The 22,271-nt window shown below is 42.0% G+C and overlaps 1 protein-coding gene across 2 annotated transcripts in view; it reads right to left on the bottom strand.

Annotated features, from left to right (window-relative positions):
* ETV6 (ETS variant transcription factor 6) overlaps positions 1 to 22,271 on the bottom strand; it is a 300,096-nt gene that overhangs the window by 10,926 nt on the left and 266,899 nt on the right. For both annotated transcript variants that reach the window (XM_049882507.1, XM_049882505.1), the window contains exon 5: positions 14,495 to 15,040. In XM_049882507.1, the coding sequence (XP_049738464.1) occupies positions 14,495 to 15,040 (546 nt within the window). The remainder of the gene's footprint in view (positions 1 to 14,494; positions 15,041 to 22,271) is intronic.

Here is a 22,271-nt window from a genome sequence, read left to right as displayed (position 1 = left end):
GAATTCAGTCAGGTAACTTTGGGCAAGTTTTGTAATCTCCCTGAGGTTCTGTTTCCTCATTTATAAAATGGGAATAACAGCATTTACTTTATAGGATTATTATATGAGTAATGGTGTGTGTGAAGAGAAAGTAATAAAAATAACAACAATGATATTTAAAAACCAGTTGCCCTTGAGCTGACTCTAACTTATGCCAGCCCCATGCGTGTCAGAGTAGAACAGTGCTCCATAGGGTTTCCAATGGCTGCTTGTTTGAAGGTTTATCACCAGGCCTTTCTTCCGAGGTGCTGCTGGGTTAAGAGTCGAGCACATTAGTCGTTTGTACCACACATGGAGTATTTGCAGGTACTGTGTTCTATACAGCCCGGTTATGCTTGACCCTTACAACCCACCCTATGAGGCAGGTGCTATTGCTATTTCTACTTTACAGATGAGGGAGCTGAGGCTTAGAGGGCTTAATTAATAATTGACTCACTGAACGGGACAGCTTGTAAGTGACACAGGTAGAATTCTAGGCTCCGTGTGACTCCGAAACCTGTGATAAGCCATACTTCGCTATGTTGTCAAAGAAACTGGTTAATGGGTATGTATTTGTAAAATTTTCGGACTTTCCAGAGCAAGGTTTAATTAACTCTGTTTAGTGCATCCATGGTGAAATCCAGCTTTCCCTCTGAACTGCAGGTGGAACTGTCATAATACCTGCCATTTTCCAGGAAGATTTGTCTTTCAAGGAACTACTATTAAACTTAACCTAAACCAAGCCCGTTGCTGTCAAGTTGGTTCCGATTCATGGTGACCCCATGTGTTACAGTGTAGAACTGAGCTGCCTGGGGTTTTCTTGGCTGTAACCTTTCTGGAAGCAGATCACCAGGGCTTTCTTCCACAGCACTACTAGGTGAGTTCAAATCACCAACCTTTACGTCAGCAGTTGAGCATAAACTGCTTGTGCTAGTCAGGGACCTTCTTAAACTGAAAAAGGCCCTAAATATTTAGCATCCCTTACTGTATCTCTTTTCCCTCTATTATCTGTTTCTAAAGATTAATATGATACATGATTTGTTGTGTCTTGGAAAAGGTCAGTGTGGTATTGCTAAAACAATGTCACCATGCACCTAGAGTTTGAAACCCATCTTAACAACAGAAGCTGGCCAGCCACTTCCATTCCCACCCTTACCTGCTGGTTGCATTCTTTGCTGTCAGAGGGTGGGCTGTGGTGGGAGGAGAGAATGCGGGAGGACCAGCCCTGGCATCATAAATGCCTTGAGAAGTCACTTTTCCCCACCACTGCAGACCGAGAATAATCGAGCTCATTTTTAAGTCACTCTGAAAGATGACCACTCTAGTTTCTAGGCAAAGCAGTGAAGTAGGCAAAGTATCTAAATCCCTCCCTGCCTTGTATCATTTTTACTACAAATGGAAAGTAGAGAACTGAACTGTGGTTTAATTGCCCATTTTTTGTTCTAGCATCAAATGGCAGATACATTTTAATTTCCCACAATCTCTTCTAACTAGCAAACATCTGACAAACCAAAGATTATCGCATAAAATGCCAATGAATCAGACGGAACAAAGGTGGTTTGTGCATACCTTTCCTTGCTTCCCTACACAGGTACAATCACGTTTGCTACAAAGAGGCTGATGACACCTCTGGTTTCCTCTGAACTGGGACTGTGATTCTCTAGTGTATTCACTTTAATAAAATTTAATCATAAAGAAATTACCTGGTTGTCTTTTATACCATTGTCATTGAATCAATTCTGACTCACAGGAACCCTAAAGGACAGAGTAGAATTGCACCATAGGGTTTCTAAGGAGCGCCTGGAGGATTTGAACTGCCAACCTTTTGGTTAGCAGCCAAACGCTTAACCACTGTGTCACCAGGATTGTCTTTCATAGTCTGACATAATGATGTTTTGCCCATATGAAGGTGAGTGGTACAATGGTCTTCCTCTCCACTCTAGCCAAAAGGCATGCTACTCAGAGGCCTATTGTGGAGCCAGAATTTAAAGTAGAAGGTCCTTTTTCCAACCCATCTGCACAAGGATTTTCACTGCATTGTTTCTGTTGCTCGTCTTTCACTCTAGTGGTGTGTTCTGTTTCTCATAAATGGTGAAGCGTGAACCAGACCATTTCTCCAAGTAAGGCCTTAACCAGCACTGGGGTACCATGTTGGTTTTTCAGAGGCCTCAAACTGGGACCTTTAAGTAAACCTTTTACTGAAGATCTAGAATGTTATCTGCTCTTTGGATAGTAGATGAAGGCCAGGGCTTACCAGGGAACAAACTTTATCTATAAGCTTTAAGAACATTTGCATCTTGCAAACTTTTCCCTTTCATAAATGTGAAAATAACTGCAAACAAGCTGCCAACTCATCATTTTAAATGACATTTAATCCAACAAAGCCAACTTATAGCTGAGTAATAAAAACACATTGACATTCAAGAGATATTGAATTACTCAATCACTAACGGAGGTAGCAACAGAAATTTTGTGGTATAAAGCAGTTGTTTCCAGCTCACAGTATAAGTGGCTTTCATAACACTATTGATTGTTTTGTTTCTTTAGCTAAAAATTATGTCCAGATGATAAAAATAACTGCCCTGACCACACCACAGTTTTTTACAATTGAAGTTCAGGCTATGGGAGTTAGTTTTATCAATACTTCAATTCATAAAAGATAGATACTCTCTAGTTCTCTAAATCCTTTAGAGACTGTTACCATGGGCCACCTGGAGTTTTTCTGGATTTTGGTTGAAATCTATGTCTGAACAGACACAGCACTCCTTAATCATCAGTGAAAGTGCTTGGTACTGTATGCTAAAACTTATCAGGCTCTATAAACAAAGGTTCATCCCACTACAAAACTCTAGGACATGCATGTGAATTTTTTTTTTAATCACAAAGTATTCATTAATTCTAAGGCATTTTTCTTAATTAAACTAAAGGGCCTTCTACATAAAGGCATATGGGCATTTTATGCAAATGTTTCCCCTGGATGGCCCAGATGGTTAAGCACTTGGCTACTACCTAAAAGGTTGGTGGTTTGAAGCCACCTAGAAGCACCTCAGAAGAAAGGCCTGGCAATCTACTTCTGAAAGATCACGGCTATTGAAAACCCTATAGAGTGTAGTACAACTCAAACCGGCCTGCCAGCAACCGGTTTTTTTTTTTCCTAAATTCATTATGGGGATTGTCTCTGCTATGAAAGGAAGTATCTGAAAGGGTTTAGCTCCAATGAAGTACCATTTTTGAATTGAAGAGAGAGTTCTCTTTCCTGCTGGGTGAGGTACCCTGGTATCCACAGCTAAAAGGCATTGTAAAAAATCTCTTCCTGTGGTTAAGGAGAAACATTTTCACTCCCACGTCTGTCTCCGACCAGAGACTCATCGTATAAACTCACTGAGCAGAGGTTGCAAAATGATGGGTAATTCACACATAACAAACATGGTTTCTAAAGGAGAAAACCATGCTAGACAAAACTAATCTTTAGAAAATTTGAGTAGGCGAGTCAAGTTATTGATCAAGGAAATGTTTAATGATAGTGGTTAAGTTTCAGGAAAGCTTCTTAAAAAAGTAATTTTATGTTGTTTTAACTCTCCAAATGGAATTTTAGACAACTGATACCCTGAAACCCCTGAGTTCCATGGGTATAATCACCAACAGACAGAGAGAGTGGCTGAGTGTCTCTGGTTTCTTTAAACTATCTAAAAATTAGTAAGTGGATTTCAAGTTCAGCAACAAAACAGTTAAGTAACACACAGAACAAAAAGTAACTACTATACTTTTCCGCAGTGGTTCTAAACTGGGGGTGACACCCCCACCCCCATGATACTTGCCAGTGTTTGGAGACATTTTTTGTTGTCACAACTGGGGAAGTGGTGCTACTGGCATCCAGTGGGTAGAGGCCAGGGATGCTGCTAAACACCTTCAATGCACAGGAGAGGCCCCACAACAAAGAATTGTCTGGCCCCAAATATCAAAAGTGCAAGGTTGAGAAACCCTGCTTAAAGAAACCCTGAGTTTACTACATCAGGGGGCTATCTGTAGCTCTGTGTTTTTCTGTCCCCTCCCCACCCTCTTCCTCCACTCCTGGATAGGTCATTACCTAGAAGCAGAACGTTGATAAATCCCGCGCGGCTAAACCTGTGTGGATACCCAGAGGTGTGTTTACGGTGGGCAACTTCTTATGCTTTGCTGTGGCTTATGAAAACAGAAACCATATGCGCACAGTGGCATGCTGGCGGAGGGAGGAGCAGAGACAAAGGACACAAATCTGTGCTTTCTGGCTTCATCTCTGCCTGCCGAGGAACCGCAGCTGCAAACCAGGCCGGACCTTTTCACCCCTGGTTACATAAAGTATGGAGCAGGGCTGGAAAACGCTGCTATCTGAAACTCACACCGTAAGGTGGAGGTTAAGCCCACAGCTGGAACCTCATAATGCCCCAGCCTTGGCTTTGCTTAGGTTTGGGTGCAGCACGGGAATTTACATCCAGGAGAGCCAGAGGGGTCGGGACACTGGAGTCCAGAAATGTATACCCTGAAACAAACTGGAATTTCCAGTCTCACCAAAAAACCAGCTCCTTCAAATATTTTTCCACCCAGCCACCACGCTATTGCTGGTTTATCTTTTACAAACATTGTCCTGAAGCTTCCATCTCTTTTAGGGCCCTTTGATTTTTCAGTAGTTCACACTGAAAGTAAAGGGCATTGACTCCGGCAGGGTGGGAGACTTCAGAGGAATATTCCTGTCGGAGTGAAGGCTCCTTTTCTTCCACAGGGCTATCAGGCCCCCAAATCAAATCAAACCAGTTACCGTCGAGTTGATTCTGACTTCTGGCAACCCCATGTGTTGCAGAGTAAAACTGCTCCACAGGGTTTTCTTGGCTGTAATGTCTACGGAAGCAGATCACCAGGCCTTTCTTTCAGAGCACCTCTGGGTGGATTCAAACTGCACCAACCTTTAGGTTAGTAGTAGAGCAGAATTTGTTTCCACCACCCAGGGACCTTAATGAGGTCCTAGTTACCATCTTCTTTACTGCTTCCAAACAGAGACAATAGACAAAGCTTCAGAGGAGGTTAGAGGGGGAACACAAGGAAATAAAGAAACCAGAATGGCCTGAAGGGGCACACTCTGTAGGCCAGTATGCCTTGGAACAGATGGCCCAGAGACTGGCCTTCCCTATCAGTGCCCTGTGCCAGGTCCACGTGGAGCAGACGTATGGGCAGTCACTCTGAGGTCAACAGTACAGCAGCACCGGAGTAACGGAAAAAGGAGCAGAGGGACACTAAGGGTTAGTAAGTGACCTACCTGCACGTATATTCACACGCTCTCTCATCAACACTCACAAGTGTCCAGGAGTGGGCATCATTACTCTCAATGTTATAGGTAAGGAATCAGGCCTCGGAGACATTAAACACCCTTTCTTGGAGAGGAAGGAGCCCTGGTGGTACAGTGGTTAAGCGCTCAGCTGCTACCTGAAAGTTTGGCTGTTCCAACCTACCAGCTGCTCCACAGGAGAAAGATGTGGCAGTGTGCTTCTGGAGAGATTACAGCCTTGGGAATCCTATGGGGAAGTTCTACCCTGTCCTATAAGGGGGCTACGGATTGGATTGGAATCCGTTCAATGTCAGTGGATTTTTTTTTGTTTTTATTTTTTGGTTTCTTGGACAGGGGGAGCTAGATTCCAACCCTGAGTCCAGAATCCAGGCTTTTCCCTCTGGCCCACACTGCTTCCCAGGAACTTTCCCTTGAGTCTGCCGATTAGGACCCTGGGCCAGGAGCTCTGGGCAGTTCTGGGATGCAGGTGTCTGCAGAGGGTTATCTCCCTGCCATAGTGGGAGAGGAAATGACTCTTTTGGCTGATGCTAAAAACCTGAGACATCCACAGCCCTGTACTTTCTCTTTGTACACACAGACATTTGCACACATACGCATGCCTGTGTAGCACACACTCACACCCCATCACCCCCCCTCACCCTACACACACACCTTACCACAAAGGAGCCTCCTCCCTTCCATTCTAGTCTCTTTAGACTTCTCCTTTCCCTTCAGAGTTGCCCTTGAGGCTCATTTACAAAAGAAAAGAAGTTGCCCTTGAGCCTCATTTGAACCTAATCTCACCAGCATTAAATGCTGCTGGGCAGGAAGCAGAGAGAAGCAGCAAGAGGTAAGAACATAGTGTGACTCCCCTGGGCCTTGAAGCCCCTGAGGACAAGCCTCAAAGTACTTTCCCTGGAGTTTCACATTTCTTTTTCTTGATCTGGTTTAAGATTAGAGGCTTCCAGTATTGACTATTTTAGTTCTGTGTATATATAACTCATTCAGTCAATAAATCTAAATCGAGAAAATACATTATTCTAGTCAGGTGACAATAAGCAATACAGAGGACTCAATGTCTCTCGGATTAGAATCTTTTTCTTTCTGTTAAAGATGTAACCTTGATATATAATGAACATATATATCTTTTAAAAAACCCAAAAGGCTGCCTTTAAGGATCCAAAAGATTATGATGAAGTGTTATAAAAGAGTGTGGGAGTGAAGAGACCACAAACTGGAGGGAGTTCTGTTTCCTCTGTCGTAGGATCACCAGCCAGCCGCTCCTCGCTCCTTGAGAGAAAGATGTGGCAGTCTGCTTCTGTAAAGATTTACAGCCTTGGAAACTCTATGGGGCAGTTCTACTCTGTTCTATAGGGTTGCTAGGAGTCCGAATTGACTCGACGGCAATGGGTTTGGTTTTTTGGGGTTTAGGATCAACAAAAGTTCCCTGGGTGGAGCAGCAGTTTACAATCAGCTACTTTTACTAATCTAATGGTTGGTGGTTCAAATCCACCTAGTGGTGCAACAGAAGAAAGTCGCAGCAATCTGCTTCTGTGAAAGATTACAGCCAAAAAAAACCCCTTATGGAACAGTTCTACTCTGTAACGTGGGGTTGCCATGAGTCAGAATCAACTCAATAGCAACAGGTGTTTTTGTCTTTTAGGGTCAACCAACCAACGAAGAAGTTCACATTTGCAAAGAAAATTGAGAGATTTATGCAAAGGTTGTGGAATAAACACAAGAAAAGAAAAATTCTATATTTGGGTGGGCCATGGACTTTGAATAAACAAATACGTACAGATCTCTAACGTATAATACCTACCTTTGCGTGGCAAATGGGGGGCTCTCAATGGATTATAAAACAATTCTCAGTTTATCAATGAATCATGCTTCCTTAGCTGATGTTTGGACTAAGCCCAGGAAGGGACAACCAGACGACAAATCTGGTAGCTCAGGTCTTATCTGAATGAAGAACTTTAAGAGAAAACCAAAGTGTCTTAATTTTTTTTTTTTTTTTAAGACTTGGTAGGAGCTTCATTTGTTTGATGACATAAAGTAAGAGTCATATTGCCTTAGGTAAGCAAAGACACAAAATCTGGCATTTAAAGATGGTATACCTGGGTCACCGAGAAGAATGATGGGCACATAGTAGAATGAGTTATTTTTTTAAATAAATAAATGAGTGATTAACATATAATTCAAGTGTGCAAAGAAACAATTCTTTTTACTTAGCTGTATTTTATTCATGCTACTTATGTTATTGCAACTATTCTGGACTGGTTTGTGAACATACCTTGCAGCCCAGAACTTGTCCACTCCCTTACATCACTTGTTATTGTTCTGTTTCTCATGCATGTCTTAGACAGGCCTCATCACCCAACATGCAATAATTCCTTGAGAGCAGGATGGTATTTCCCACTTCCACCTCCTATATTGTACCAATGATTCCAAGAACACTGACCATACAAATACAAACACTCTAAAACAGGGAGCGGCAAGTTTCTTCTGTAGAGGGCCAGATATAGTAAATATTTTAGACTTTGTGAGCCATGTGGTCTCTGTTGCAGTACTCAACATTGCAGTGCATAAGCAGCCATACCAAAAAAACCTAACCTGTTGCTGTTAAGCTGGTTCCAACTGGTAGTGATCCTATAGGATAGAGTAGAAGTGCCCCATAGGGTTTCCAAGGAGCAACTGGTGGATTCGAAGTACGGACCCTTTGGTTAGCAGCCATAGCTCTTAACCACTGTGCCACCAGGGCTCCAAAGCAGCCATACCCAAAAACCTAAACTGTTGCCATCGAGTTGATTCTGACTTATAGCAGGACAGAGTAGAACTGCCCCATAGGGTTTCCAAGGAGCAGCTGATGGATTTGAACTGTCAACCTTTTGGTTAGCAGCTGAAGCTCTTAACCACTGTACCAAGAGGACTCCAAAAAAAAAAGCAGCCATAAAAACCAAAAACCAACACCATTGCTGCTGAGTGTTTCCAACTCATAGTGACCCTATAGGACAGAGCAGGACTGCCCTATAGGGTTTCCAAGGACTGACTGGTGGATTCCAACTGCCAACTTTCTGGCTAGCAGCCGTAGCTCTTAACCACTGCACCACCAGGGCTCCAAGCAGCCACCCACAGACAATAGTAAATGAATGGATGTGGTCGTGTTCCAACAAAACTTGATTTACAAAAACAGGTGGCAGCTGGATTTGGTCCGTAGGCCACAGTTTCTGATCCCTGCTCTAGAAGCCCAGACCAGAAAGAAACAAGCGTGATGGGAAGAACGCTGGACAGTGCTCCAGGCTGGATGAATTCTTGATGTGTCTGGTTTCTTCATCTGTAAAAGACCCTTCCAGCTTTGAAATCATCTAAGACTGAGAAAGAATTTCAATACATACTGAAAACATGAGTCACAGCATCACCAGTGTTAGGGACTGAACTGTGTCTCCTCAAAATAATGTGTTGGAATCCTAAGCCCTATAATGTCTATAGATGCATCTTACTTGGGAACAGGGTTTTCTTTACTGTTAATGAGGTCATATAAGTGTAAGGCGTGTCCTAAACCTAATCATGTCTGAGTTATAAAAGGAGATTAGACAGAGACAACTGAGCACAAATAGGGGAAGAGAGATGCCATGTGAAGATCCATAAGGAACCAAGAAACGCTGGGGCTACAGAAGCTGAGACAAGTATCTCCCCAGAGCCCACAGAGAGTGAGAACCTTCCCTTCGAGCTAGTGCCCTGAATTGGCACTTCTGGCTTCCTAAACTCTGAGAAATTAAATTCCTGTTCTTTAAAGCCACTCACTGCAGTATTTCTGTTAGAGCAGACTAGGAAACTCAGATATGTAGTATTATACCTCATCAACCTGCAGGTGCTTACTGCCCATATACTCTGCTGTGAAACACAGTGCGGGGACACAGGCCAGTAACACTTTTGTAGGCTGAGAAAAATGTTGGAAGATTAATAGATACTCCCCTATTCCCTGTCACAAGCAATCCTTTTCTGAGGATAATAAATGGAAAATAAACACAGAAAGGAGCAAATTACTCACAGTCACATACAACATAGGCTGTTAAATAAAAAAACAGACTCCAAGGATCTTGTCTTCACTCTGTCCTATGTTAAGCTCTCTCCCATAAACACTTGCCATTCCAACTTGTTAAATTCTTAATAACAGTCCTTCTTACCCTTTGAAGAGTAAGTCATACCTTTAAATATAAGCTAATGTTATATTTAAATAGATCTAATTTGTGGTTTGTATTTAAACTGTCAACCACCTACTAAATTTCCTTTATTGATTATTTTAGTTTTGCCACATGGTCAATACCTAGGCAAACTGTAAATTCCTAATTGTAAGATGCATACCAATTTCAGAGATATAAAAAGTGAAAAAAATGAGAACTGATGAAGAAATATGATAGATATTTAATGACCTGGATAAATTTTGTATTTATATTGCTACCTGAAATAGAAAAATATACTGGACCGTGTCTTGCCTTGTTCATGGGGTCTTCTCTGTCTAGAATGACTTCTTTTTCTCCAACCTTCCTGTGTCTGTCTTCTAAGCATTCATCAAACTCCTTGCTGCTGAGTTGATTTGGACTCACGGTGGCCCCATGTGTTACAGAGTACAACTGCTCCATAGAGTTTTCTTGGTTGTAATTTTATGGAGGCAGACTGCCAGGCCTTTCTTCTGTGAGGCATTCATCAAAGCCAGCTCCTCCATGCAGCCTCCCCTGACCTCCCTACTCTGACTTCCTACAGTATTATATAGGTGCCCCTCTAAGCCACCGATACATACTGCACTTTTATAGTTAACTCTGCTCAGCATTTTGGTGATAAAAAGTGTATCTTACACCTCCTTGAATGCCCTCAGAGAATGTACGACAGCACCTTAAACACAGATGGGGCCCAATGCATACATCCTAGTGCGCCTGAGCAAATGATATCTGAATGGATAAAAATTTGGCTTTGTTTTTGGATTCCCATCAGTAAGAAGCGTTTCCATCTTACCCTCCAGATACGGAATTCATCAGTGCGACATTCTGAGGCACTTTCATTTATTTTTGTGCTGTGCACATTTAAAATGCTTGAAGGAACTAAGTTTTCTTATCTAACAGCTGCTTTATGGAAATTTAAGGGATTTTTATGTCTGTTCAGTAGTGACAGAACTTTACATTGTACACAGGAATTATACAATCAATTTGACCTCCAATAAACAGACTCAATTTTACAAGAAAGTAGGTAGTCCAAAAACACACGGAATGGTTGGGGTGGAGAGGCAGGGGTATCTCGAAGAAAACAGAGAGCCCAGAATTGTGATGCATTCTCTCTGGAGGGTTACAGAATCAGGGCTAAGTGTTAAATCACAGAACTGTAGGGCTGGAAGGAATGTTAGAGACCTTCCAATATGATGCTGTTATTTTATCCCTGAGAAAACCAATGCCTTTCAGTTAAACTTGTTAATAAATAGTCTTGAAGATTTTTAAACTTTTGAATATACCTTTAAAGCATTAATAATGAACAGTTTTAGGGGACACTGTCATACTGAAAGAATTAACACAGTCTCGCCAATGTCTGGGTCCTGGGGACACTTTATGTGACTGTTCTGACTTCCTGGAGCCTACAGAGGGTAAGTTCAGGGGCAGAATTCTTGCCTTTCACGCAGGAGACTCAGGTTTGAGTCTGTCAGTGGAGGGTTATGTGTTGCTATGATGCTGAACAGGTTTCAGTGGAGCTTCCAGACTAAGATAGACTAGGAAGAAAGGCCTGGCAATCTACTTCTGAAAATTAGCCAACGAAAACCTTATGGATCACAATCGTCTGATCCCATTGTGCACAGGGTTGCCATGAATTGGGGGCCAACTTGATGGCAGCTAACAACAACAACAACAACAACGAGACTAAAGAAAAGTATAGGCCCTGGCCCCCTTCTGTGTGTTTTTGAGACGGGGGCATCTATAGGCACCCAATTTCATCACTTGTTGGTGCATTATTCCAAGGAGCTTCTTACTGATGAGACTGTATCTATCATCAAAAAATTCTGATGTTCAGGAATAAGATTTAAAAAAATGGTACTATGATTTTTAAGAGATTGATATTTTGAAATTTACAAACCTACTATACAAGGCAGAACTAACTCCATAAGTCTAAATGGCTAACTTTCTAGCTTTTATGGGCTTATCTTTGGTTCCCGAGGGGTCTGTGGAGAAGACAGTGTCACACAGGAGGTAGGCGTAACAAGCCTGAACACTGAAGTTTGGTTTACGAGGCAGCACTATGGACAGCAGCCACCGGGGCAGCAAGGGTTCTCCCTCCTGCAGATCCCATTACCCAACAACACCTATTGGACTTCGGGCGATGGCCTTTGGCCTCTCTGGGGCTGAGAGTTCCCTTCCACATAAAATAAATTTAGTAGTAATAACTAACCTAACTAACCCACTGCTGTCGAGTCAATTCTAACTCACAGTGACCCTATATAGGACAGAGTAGAAGTGCCCCATAGGGTTTCCAAGGAGTGGCTGGTAGATCTGAACTGCCAACCTTTTGGTTAGCAGCTGTAGCTCGCCGTAGCTCTTAACCACTGTGCCACCAGAGCTCCTTAGCAGTAATGAGCTATGTCAAAGAGCTGTCTTGAGAATTATAAACTAGTAAAAAGCATCTGCAAAATGTACACACTATGTGAGAAACGAGACAAGGAGGGTCCTGCCTGGATCGCACAAGAGAGGTCATGTCTGTTATTCACAGCAATATACTGACCCCTGCTCTTTCTGTAATCATCTGGGGGAATTTCAGATAATAAAGGGCTTTGCTGAGAGCTTTGCTTCTAAGCTACTTGCTTCATTATTCCTTGTTCTTTCTTTTCAGTTTATTTTTCTTAGAAAAATAAAACCTAATATATATGTAAAAGGGGGAGAGAACAATAATATGAACCCCCTGTATCCATTACCCAGCCATACAATCATCTGCTCACAGGTAATCTTATTTTATGTACATTCCACCCACTCCCCATCCCACCCCAGCGAGGTCATTTTGAAGTAAATCCCAGACATAAACCATTTCATTTTTCATGGTTTTCCTTCTTCAGAAAAAGCACAAATCATATTTCTTTGCCATATGAGTTTCTTGATTCCTCATCCTTGATATAATTATTTATAACAATAAAATGGAGGCAACATTGGAGGTGCTCTTGAGGCCAGAGAAAAATTTAGAAACAAATTATTTAAATAAAAAAGGGATGATGAGTCAAGACAAGTATATTTCCCCAGAGCCCACAGACAGAAAGAAAGAGAGAGAGAGAGAGAGAGAGAGAGAGAGAGGGGAAGGAAACAGAAACAAAGAGAGGGGGAGGGAAAGAGAGTCTTCCCCTAGAGCCAGTGCCCTGACTTGGGACTTTTTAGCCTCCTAAACTGTGAGGAATAAAATTTCTGTTCGTTAAAGCCACTCACTTGTGGTATTTCTGTTACAGAGACACTAGGAAACTAAGACAACTAGTATTACATCTCAGGTGCTTTTATAAAAAACAAAACAAAAACTCATTGCCATGGAGTCTAATTCACAGCGATCCTACAGGACAGAGTAGGGCTACCCCATGGGGTTTCCAAGCAGCAGCTGGTGGATTCCAACTGCCATCCTTTTGGTTAGCACCCATGCTCTTAACCACTGCACGACCAGGGCTACAGGTGCTTACTGCCAATATACTCTTTGCTATGAAACACAGTGCGGGGACGCAGGCCAGTAACACTTTTGTTGGCTGAGAAAAATGTTGGTAAAGTAGGAGTACCTGATGTTATGCTGTTACTGGCATTGCTCCACATGCTTAGCTGAACCATCAGCTCATGAAGGAGGGGCGTTTTTTGCTTTTCTCTTGACAGGCCTCTGCTCCTGTGACCTCCTCAGCCTGGCACGCCCTCAACGCCCACTAATAAAAAGCACAACTTCCTTCAGCTTAAGTTACCTCCCTGCAAAGCCTTCCTCAGTTCCTCCAGTCAAAATGAACCTTCCTTCTGTTCTGTTTCCACAGTACTTTATTATCTTGGCACACAGTGGGTGCTCAATGTGGCTTGCATATTCAACCAACAGGACATGGGACTTAAGTCAGTCTGCTCTATATGTTAGCCAGTGCTTTGCACATTCGTCTCTCCTACCAAATTTTAAACTCCTTGAGGGAAGGGATTGTGTGTTAAATCCAGCTCTGTATCTCCTACTTCCTAATGCATTGATTTGTACACAGTAGGTGCTCAACAAATGCTTCCTGAAAGCAGAGACACTCTAAGAAAAGAGCTAACCTTGCCAAGTGGTGGGAGGATTTAGCTTTCTGGAGGGATGGCTCCATGCAAATTACGGGCAGGCCCGCAAAAATACAATGCATAGATTGGCTCACTGGTTTCATTTCTTCCTTTAGGTAAGCAAATTGGGGCTTCTCATCACAAAAGGAAGAGTTTGAGAGTGGTTTACCCAGCAACACCTGCCTCAAATGCGATCATCCTGTTTTCTCCTCCGATCTCCTTCCAAGGTGAAGGCTCCACTGAGTTACTGCCCACAGGATGAGATTACAGGCCTGAATCTGAGACAAAGGTTCTTTATGCTGTGTCTGGTCATTAATTAGCTGCTGGGAACTTCAGGATGGGGCCGTTAACATCCTCATAAACCTTTTATTTTAAATGTTTTCGGTTAGCCATGATTCTGATGTGACACTCCTTGTCAGCTGAATGTAGGATATTTGTTTCTTAACATTTCTGAGGTTCACTGACTACTCCATCCCAGTGGTTCATTAACCATCCCACTAGGGATTTCGCCTCATCCAGGCAGAAGCCTCCACTTGGCCTCACAGAGCCCGTGAGGGCCCCTAATCGGGAACAGTGTGAGGCTAGTGACAAAGTTCTACAGAGATAGTGTGAGGAGCCTGAGTGGCACAAGCGGTTCATGATCGGCTGCTAACCTAAACGTTGGTGGTTTGAACCCATCCAGTGGCTCCATGGAATAAAGACCTGGCAATCTGCTTCTGTAAAGATCACGGCCTAGAAAACCCTATGGAGCACAGTTCTACTCTATAACACACAGGGTCACCATGAGCTGGGGGCTGATTCAATGGCAGCTAAAAACAACACGGAGAGAGTGGGACCTCTTCAGGTCTCCCCTGGTGCTGAGGTGGCGGTGAGATGGGCGTGCACTCACCTGCTATTCTCCCGATGGGCATGGCATGCTCCTCAGGCGGGGAGACAGAGACCATGATGTGGTTCATGTAGGCCAGGTCTTCCCGGTGAGAGAGGTTGATGGGTTTCCCTTCCCTATGCAGCCCATCCTCGGAGAGCCTGGACTGTTTGAAATCCATGGAGTGTCGGGGGTTCAGGATCAGGGGGTGCATGATAGGACTGGGCATCAGCTGGATCACTCGTGTGCTCTCCTGCCGGGGGCTGGATGGCTTCTGATGGGACTCTGAGGATGGCGGGCAGTGATTATTCTCCATGGGAGACACGGACAGAGGGTATGACTCCTGGTGGTTGTTCTCCTGGTGGAGCCTCGGTCCCTGGGCCCGCTCGGCGGGGGAGAGGCGGCGGATCATGTTGTCCAGGGGGGACCGGAGGGGTCGCTGCTCGGGGTCGGGAGAAGGCCGGTGATTTGTCGTGATGGGGGACCTGGACCTGTGCAACAGTTCAATGGTGGGTGGGTTATGGTGTACATTCTCCACGGATGGCCTCGGGGTCCGCTGGACACAATTATCTGTGGAGGAGAGGGAAGATAATCACAGACCCCTGTGAATTGTCAGGAAAGGGAATTCACTGTGGTTATAAATGTAGCAAACAGTGGAGTATGCGTGAGTACAGGGTAGCATCTTTCTTTCCAGGATGAGGAGTGTCTCTGCTTAAAAAAATGTTCAAGTATCCATACTTGAAATTCTTTTCCTACCACAACACAAGCTAGGCATGTCCACAAACATGCCATTAATTACCCACTAGTGGCTTACAATGAGAAGGAAGCCAAACTTTCATTGTTTATCTTTTTCTCACTTGATTCTTGTACGTGGCTTTCAGAGTTATTGACTTATATTTCTTACAACAAATTTTCATACTCTCTACCTCCAAGAGTTGTTGATGTTACTAAGGATAATAGCAATGATGATGGTGATTCAGCAATGACTCTGTATCCTAGGTACTGGGTTGCATTGTTTAAAACCCACAAGACATCTAAGCAAGTGACGCTACTATGACTCCTATTTTACAGGTGATAAAACTGAAGCACAAAGAAGTAACTTACTCAAGGCCCCATGGCCAAGTTAGGGGATTAGAACACAGACTCCAGTCAGATTTCAGAGTCTACGTGCCCACTACACTATGCTGTCACTTTGCTATGAAGAAATCAGGGACCAAAGCCATGCCAACACCTACTCTAAGTATGAACAGTAGCCCTGGTTTACAGAATGACAATCTTATTGTACTTGAAAGACCATTTAGTAGCACATTATTCCTGTACTCCCAGGCCCGCCAAATGCTCAGAGACAGGTAGCGGTAAGTAAGGATGGGGATGGATGGACAGCCCCAGCAATACCCCCATCCCTTCTACTTCAACTTTCAAACTGGTGACATCTGAGCAAGGACAGCATTAGAAGTGTACGCAGCCGAGCAACAGAAGTAGCTCTGGGGCTGGGTTGAGGGAGGGACCGGCACATATACCAGGAGTCCCTGCTAAGGCTTTGAAGGATAGAAATCTGCCCATGACAGTGGAATTTTCTCTAGAGTCCCACAAATCTGTTCCCAAAGCTGTCTCATCAAAAGAATGAGCATGGCTTCTATTCCTGTACTGGCCAAAGACTTATTAACCACAGCTCTACGTAAAGCAAGTCAAAGATATCACCTTTGTCCATTAAGACTATATCTACATGAACACCATTAAAATGGATTTGGGAATCTGATAGGGTCAGTAAACAGAGTCTGAAGTGGCGGCTTCTTAAAGTTTTACACAGGATTAACAGAGCTAACAGGAAAATGGACACTTTTTTCTTTTTTTAAGCTCCGCTAGACATTACCTATCAAATGAGAGAGTGAACAAAAGAAATATTGTTTGTGATCATTAAAAGATCATCTGCTTGAAGGCAAAGGGCTTATTTTGTGACTATTATATAACCTGATGCCAGGAACTCAAAAGCACTTAGGCATTGGAGTAGTTATCAATAGGGAACTGGTTTAATAAATTATACTATCTCTAAACAATGGAGTACTATGCAGCTATAAAAAGGCATATCTTAATACTCTACTAAGGACTGATCTCTAGGCTCTATTGTGAGATAATAAAAGAAAGATAGAGGAAATGTTTATGACAGGCTACCTTTTATCGAAGAAAGGGTGGATTTCCTAGTTTCAGTGATGGCAGAATGGCTCGTATTAGACTAACTCTCCCACAGATAGCACCTACAGAGTCTGGAGAAAATACATTAAAAAAAAAGTATTTGAAGGTACTTGAGAGTGACCAAATGCACGCAAAAATGGAAGGGGATTTAATTCTTGAAAGAAAGGAACTGCATAGAGTAAAATCCGTATTTATACAGCTTTTCTCCTGAGGGTACTGCCCAGTCCACGCAGTGTGGGGCAGCTAGAGAATTAACAGAAAGTTGTTTGAGATATCAGAGGATTGAGTATGGAGCTGCCAGAATGGCAGGGAATTGAGGAGGCAAATCCCATAAAGGAGGTAGTCTCGAAGGGGTAGCCACCAAACCTGCATATAAAGTTTCCTGAAATCATTGTCTGATTCCTGAACAACACATTTGCAGGGAAGGCCGTTAGGAACTCAGTGAAAATCAACAGCTGTATGGTTGAAAGAGTGAGAAGAAATCTCAGTTACTGGCCACTTAAGTAGAGACAGGGTTCAAGGTGTGAGTCCCATCAAGTTACAAGGGCCTCGTAGACACCTCAGGCTTTCCATTACCCCAGAATGGCCACACCTTAGTAGTAAAAGGCTATGCTCAAGGACTAAAGGGATTTGCCTCAGGAAAAGGCAAAAACTAAAGGAGATTTGTCCTAACACAGTGTTAAAAACAAGCCTCCAAAAATCCAAAGTGACTAGCTAGTAATTTAACTGCCTGCTAAAACAAAAGTCAACACTTCAACCAGAAGAACTAGGTGGTGCTTGGCTACCACTACTGACTGTTCTGACCAGGGACACAATAGAAGGTCCTAGAATGGGAGAAAAATGTAGAACAAAATTCAAATTCCTAAAAGAAGTTAGACCTACTAGACCAATAGAGACCAGAGGAACCCCTGAGACTATCGTCCTAATCCACCCTTTGGACTTGGAACTGAAGCGATTTCTGGAAGTCACCTTTCAGCCAAATAATAGGCTGACTTATAAAATAAACAATACCACCCATGAATATGTGCTCCCTTAAACAATGAAGTATATGAGACCAAACGGTCAACATTTACCCAAAGGCAAAGATGAAAAGAAAAGGAGGGAAAGGGAAGCTAGATCAATGGAAACAGAACAAACAGAATGGGAATAACAAGAATGGTGAAAGAATGTGAAAATTATAACTAATGTCAGGAACAATATGTATAAAAATTGTTAAACGGGAACCTAATTTTCTGTGTAAACTCTCACCTAAAACACAATAAAATATTTTTTAAAAGAATACAATGATGAGCAAAGGATGTGGATCCTGCTCTCATGAAGCTTAAATTTTGGTGAAGGATACAAACATTAATTATAAGAATAAATGTTGTATTATTGTTCCTTCAGAGGAACAGAACACGATTCAGAGTCTTAACAATGTATTATCAATAATATTTTTGTAAATGTGCAAAGAAACAGAAAAATGTGATCCATAATCAAAAGGAAAGGCAGTAAACAAAAACAGACCTTAAGATAGCCAAGATGTTAAAATGAACAGACAAGGACTTTAAAGGAGCTAGTAATTTTTTAGTATAAATAAGTTTAAGAATTTAAAGGAACCGATGATTGTAATGAGTCATAACAGATGGGGAACCTCAGAGGAGAAATGGAAACTTTAATAAAGAACAAGATGAACATTTTAGAACAGAAAAGTACAATATCCAAAATGAAAGATTCACTGGATGGACTTAGTAGCAGATTAAAGACGACAGAAAAGAGGGTTAGTAAATTTGAAGACAAATCAATAGAAATTTTAAAATATATAATAAATTTAAAAAGGAACAGATGCTCAGTGGTCTAATATACATATAATTGGTGTGCAAGAAGGAAAGCAGAGAGAGAATGCAGGGGGGGTAGTAAGAAAGAAAGGCCAACGAGTCCCCAAATTTAGTAAACAAAACTAAACAAAGCAAAAAAAAAAAAAAATTAATACAAAATAATTTTTAAAAGCCCTTGGAGATCCAAGAAACCCAGCAAACCTCAAGCTAAAAACTACATCCAGACATATCACAGTCAAACTGCTTTGAAAACCAAAGATAAAGTGAAAAATCTTGAAAGCAATCAGAAAATAAATGTTATATACATACAGGGACAATAACATAAATGATGGCTAACTTCTTAAAAATTGACGACGACAACAAAACAACCTGAAAGTCATAATATAATGAAATAATGTTTTAAAATTTAAAGTTTTGAAAGGAAAAAAAGAAAACCCAGAACTCTATGCCCAACATTCAACTACATGCTGTCTATGAGAAATGTACTTTAAAAGATACAGGTTGAAAGTAAAAGGGTAGAAATAGTCATATCATGCAAACACTAAACATAAGAAAGCTGGTGTGGCTGTATTATCAAAGTAATGATCAACGACAACTGCTAACATCAGGAAGACACAACCAGGAATCATGTGCTGCCTCATGAAGTACCCCTCATTACCTACGACAACATATTCTTGCCAAAACACAGAATATGAACCTGATCAAGTCTTTAGATCTAACTACTAATTTGCAGGAAAGATGGGGGTCAGAGGAACATGTTAAATGATACCACAGGGATGCAATCAATAAAATTCAGACTGTGAGAAACTCTATAGGACAACCAACCTGGTTTCTTCAAAACCTAACTTGCAAGAGAGAAGGTGGAAGGAGGGAGAGAGTAGAGGATGGTGTGTGTGGGGGGCAGAGGAGGGAGGGATTATATGGAGGGGACCTATAAGCTGAAAGAGACTTAAGACACATACCAATCAATTACACTGCAGAGACCATTGCCTGATTTAACAAACCCTGATTCAAAGAAACTATAAAAAGCATTTACAAGATAATTGGAAAAATGTGAACCCTAATAAAACATTTCTTGATATTGAGGACTATTAGTTTTTTAGGTGATGTGATGGTTCTGCGATTATAATTTTACAAACAGTGCTCATCTATTCAGACATACTGAATATATACTGATACATTTACAGATGAAACGATATATCTGGGAATTGCTTTAAAATAATCTGGGATGGTGAAGGAGAGAGTAGGTGGGATCACAGAGGAAACAAGAATAGCTGTGAGTTGACCATCAAACGCTGGGGAAGGATATGTGATATTTATGTGTAGAATTCTCTTTATTATTATTTTTTTTTATTGTACTTTAGATGACAGTTCACAGAACTTTCATTAAACGGTTTGTATACACATTGTTTTATGACTGGTTAACAACCCCACGACATGTCAACACTCTCCCTTCTCAACCTTGGGTTCCCTATTACCAGCTTTCCTGTCCCCTCCTGCCTTCTAGTCCTTGCCCCTGGGCTGATGTGCCCCTTTGGTCTCATTTTGTTTTACAGGCCTGTCTAATCTTTGGCTGAAGGGTAAATCTCGGTAGTGACTTCATTACTGAGCTAAAAGGGTGTCCAGGGGCCATACTCTTGGGGTTTCTCCAGTCTCTGTCAGACCAGTAAGTCTTTTTTTGTGTGTGTGTGTGAGTTAGGATTTTGTTCTACATTTTTCTCCACCTCTGTCTGGACCCTCTATTGTGATCCCTGTCAGTGCAGTCAGTGGTGGTAGCCAGGCACCATCTGGCTATACTGGACTCAGTCTGGTGGAGGCCATGTTAGATGTGATCCATTAGTCCTTTGGTTTAATCTTTCCCTTGTATGTTTAGTTTTCTTTATTCTTCCTTGCTCTCGAAGGGGTGAGGCCAGTGGAATATCTTACGTGACCATTCACAGGCTTTTAAGAGAATTCCCTTTATTTTTATATACCAAATCAAAACCAAACCCACTGCCATTAAGTCAATTCTGATAGAGGCCCCATAGTTTCCAAGGCTGTAAATCTCTATGGAAGCAGACTGCCGCATTTTTACCCTGAGGGGCCACTGGTGGTTTCGAACTACCAACCTTTGGGTTAGCGGTCGATAGCTTTAACCACTATGATATAAAGTTTTTTTTTTTTTAAGTGTTTAATCAATTTGGAAGGATACAGTTTGGGATGACAAGCACTAACTTCTTAACTTCACTTTAACCCAAATGCAAATAGATGCTTACAGGGTATTCACTGGGTAAAGGCAGTTGTTTAACAAAAAAAAAAATTTTTTTTTTTTTTTTGAGATTATTAATGTGATCAACAAGCTCTTGGGGATGAAGCAAATTTTCTTCTCAGAGCTAATACGGACCTCAATTCTGCTGCACGTAAAAACAAATTTATCTTTTGTCTATGGTTCATTTATTTGCCACAGAATATGAAACAAGATCATTGCAAACCACTATATAAGACCTTCATATATATATATTCTTTATACCATTTACAGACTGTCTATACTTACAAACTTATTATAGTTTAAAAATACTTGAGGACGATGAGGACCATATATTGAAAAATCCTATTTCCTGAATCCATTTCCTGTCTTACAAATTTCAAAACGGACGTAGGCGTTGGTCAGTAATCTGGTTACCTGCAGGCTTTCTTTGATGTCCTAAGCTTCAAGGCTCCGTGTGTGGGTGTACACTCAGAGCAAGCTCTAGGAAGTCTGGGAGGACTATGAGAGGAAGAACTTTCATGCCAAGGGTAAAAGAGGAACTGATGTAATGTCCTGGAGAGATTTCACTCTCTGTTCCTGCCTAGATCTTTGGGAACAATGAAGAAGGGAGAGACAGTGCTCTGGATAATCCAACTCAGATTTTACTTTTGACTCAAGATCCGGGCAGGAACTGAACATGGAGGAGCTTGATTTATTTATTTCTCTGCAGACACCACTCTAAGAGGAAGTACTTGATGGAGTTGATAGCATTAATGGTAGAGAACTGGATTGAGGGTATTTAATTCCAGGCTCCTGGTGGTCTGGGCACAACCACTGCCAAGACTGAAAGACCTGCAATGAGACCTTCTAAGCTTTGTTCAGTTTGCAAAGCCTGCGCCCACGTACGGCGTGGGGTATGACGTTCCTACCCTGCTGCCTGCTGCCTCTGTTATTATAAGTTGGCAGCAGGGTATGGAAACTTAGGAGACCAGAGCCGGCAGGCAGAGAAGCTCCGGACACAGGAAATGCACCGAGCGGACAGTGGGTGCATTAAATCCCCCAGATGTAGGAGTCTTCTGTCTAAAACAAGAAGATTTTTTTGGTCTGGCCTTGATGTCTGGGTTTGTTCTTGGTGAGCTGCCCAGCTGGAGAACTGGGAAATTATCCACGTTGCCCTTGTTTTTGAAGGTCTTGATATGGGCGGGAAACACACAAGGAAGAGGGAGGGAAAGCCAAACATAATTAGTCACTGTGGGCATGGAAGGAAGGGGGAGGAAAGACCAAGGAGTGGTAGGAAGCTGCCATTCTGGCTGAAAGTGTTTTCTGATCCCCAACCTTTTTCTTTGTAGACCTCTTGTAGACACAAATAATCCCTTCTTCTCAAGACCAAAGAGTCCAAAATAAATCTAGGCTGTATGCGTAATGATGACAAAAAAGGTTTGATTTTTTTTTTCCTCATCTTCTTTCCTTTTACTTATTAGAAAAGTTTCTCTACTTAAAATTCATCAAAAAATTGACTCAATTTAATGCCTTTGGTAAAAGTCATGGTTTTTGGCTAGGAAAT

This window comes from Elephas maximus, chromosome 4, assembly GCF_024166365.1.
Source record: "Elephas maximus indicus isolate mEleMax1 chromosome 4, mEleMax1 primary haplotype, whole genome shotgun sequence".
NCBI classification, from domain to species: domain Eukaryota; kingdom Metazoa; phylum Chordata; class Mammalia; order Proboscidea; family Elephantidae; genus Elephas; species Elephas maximus.
Note: the sequence above shows the minus strand (reverse complement) of the source record. Positions and strands in the feature narration are given on the sequence as shown.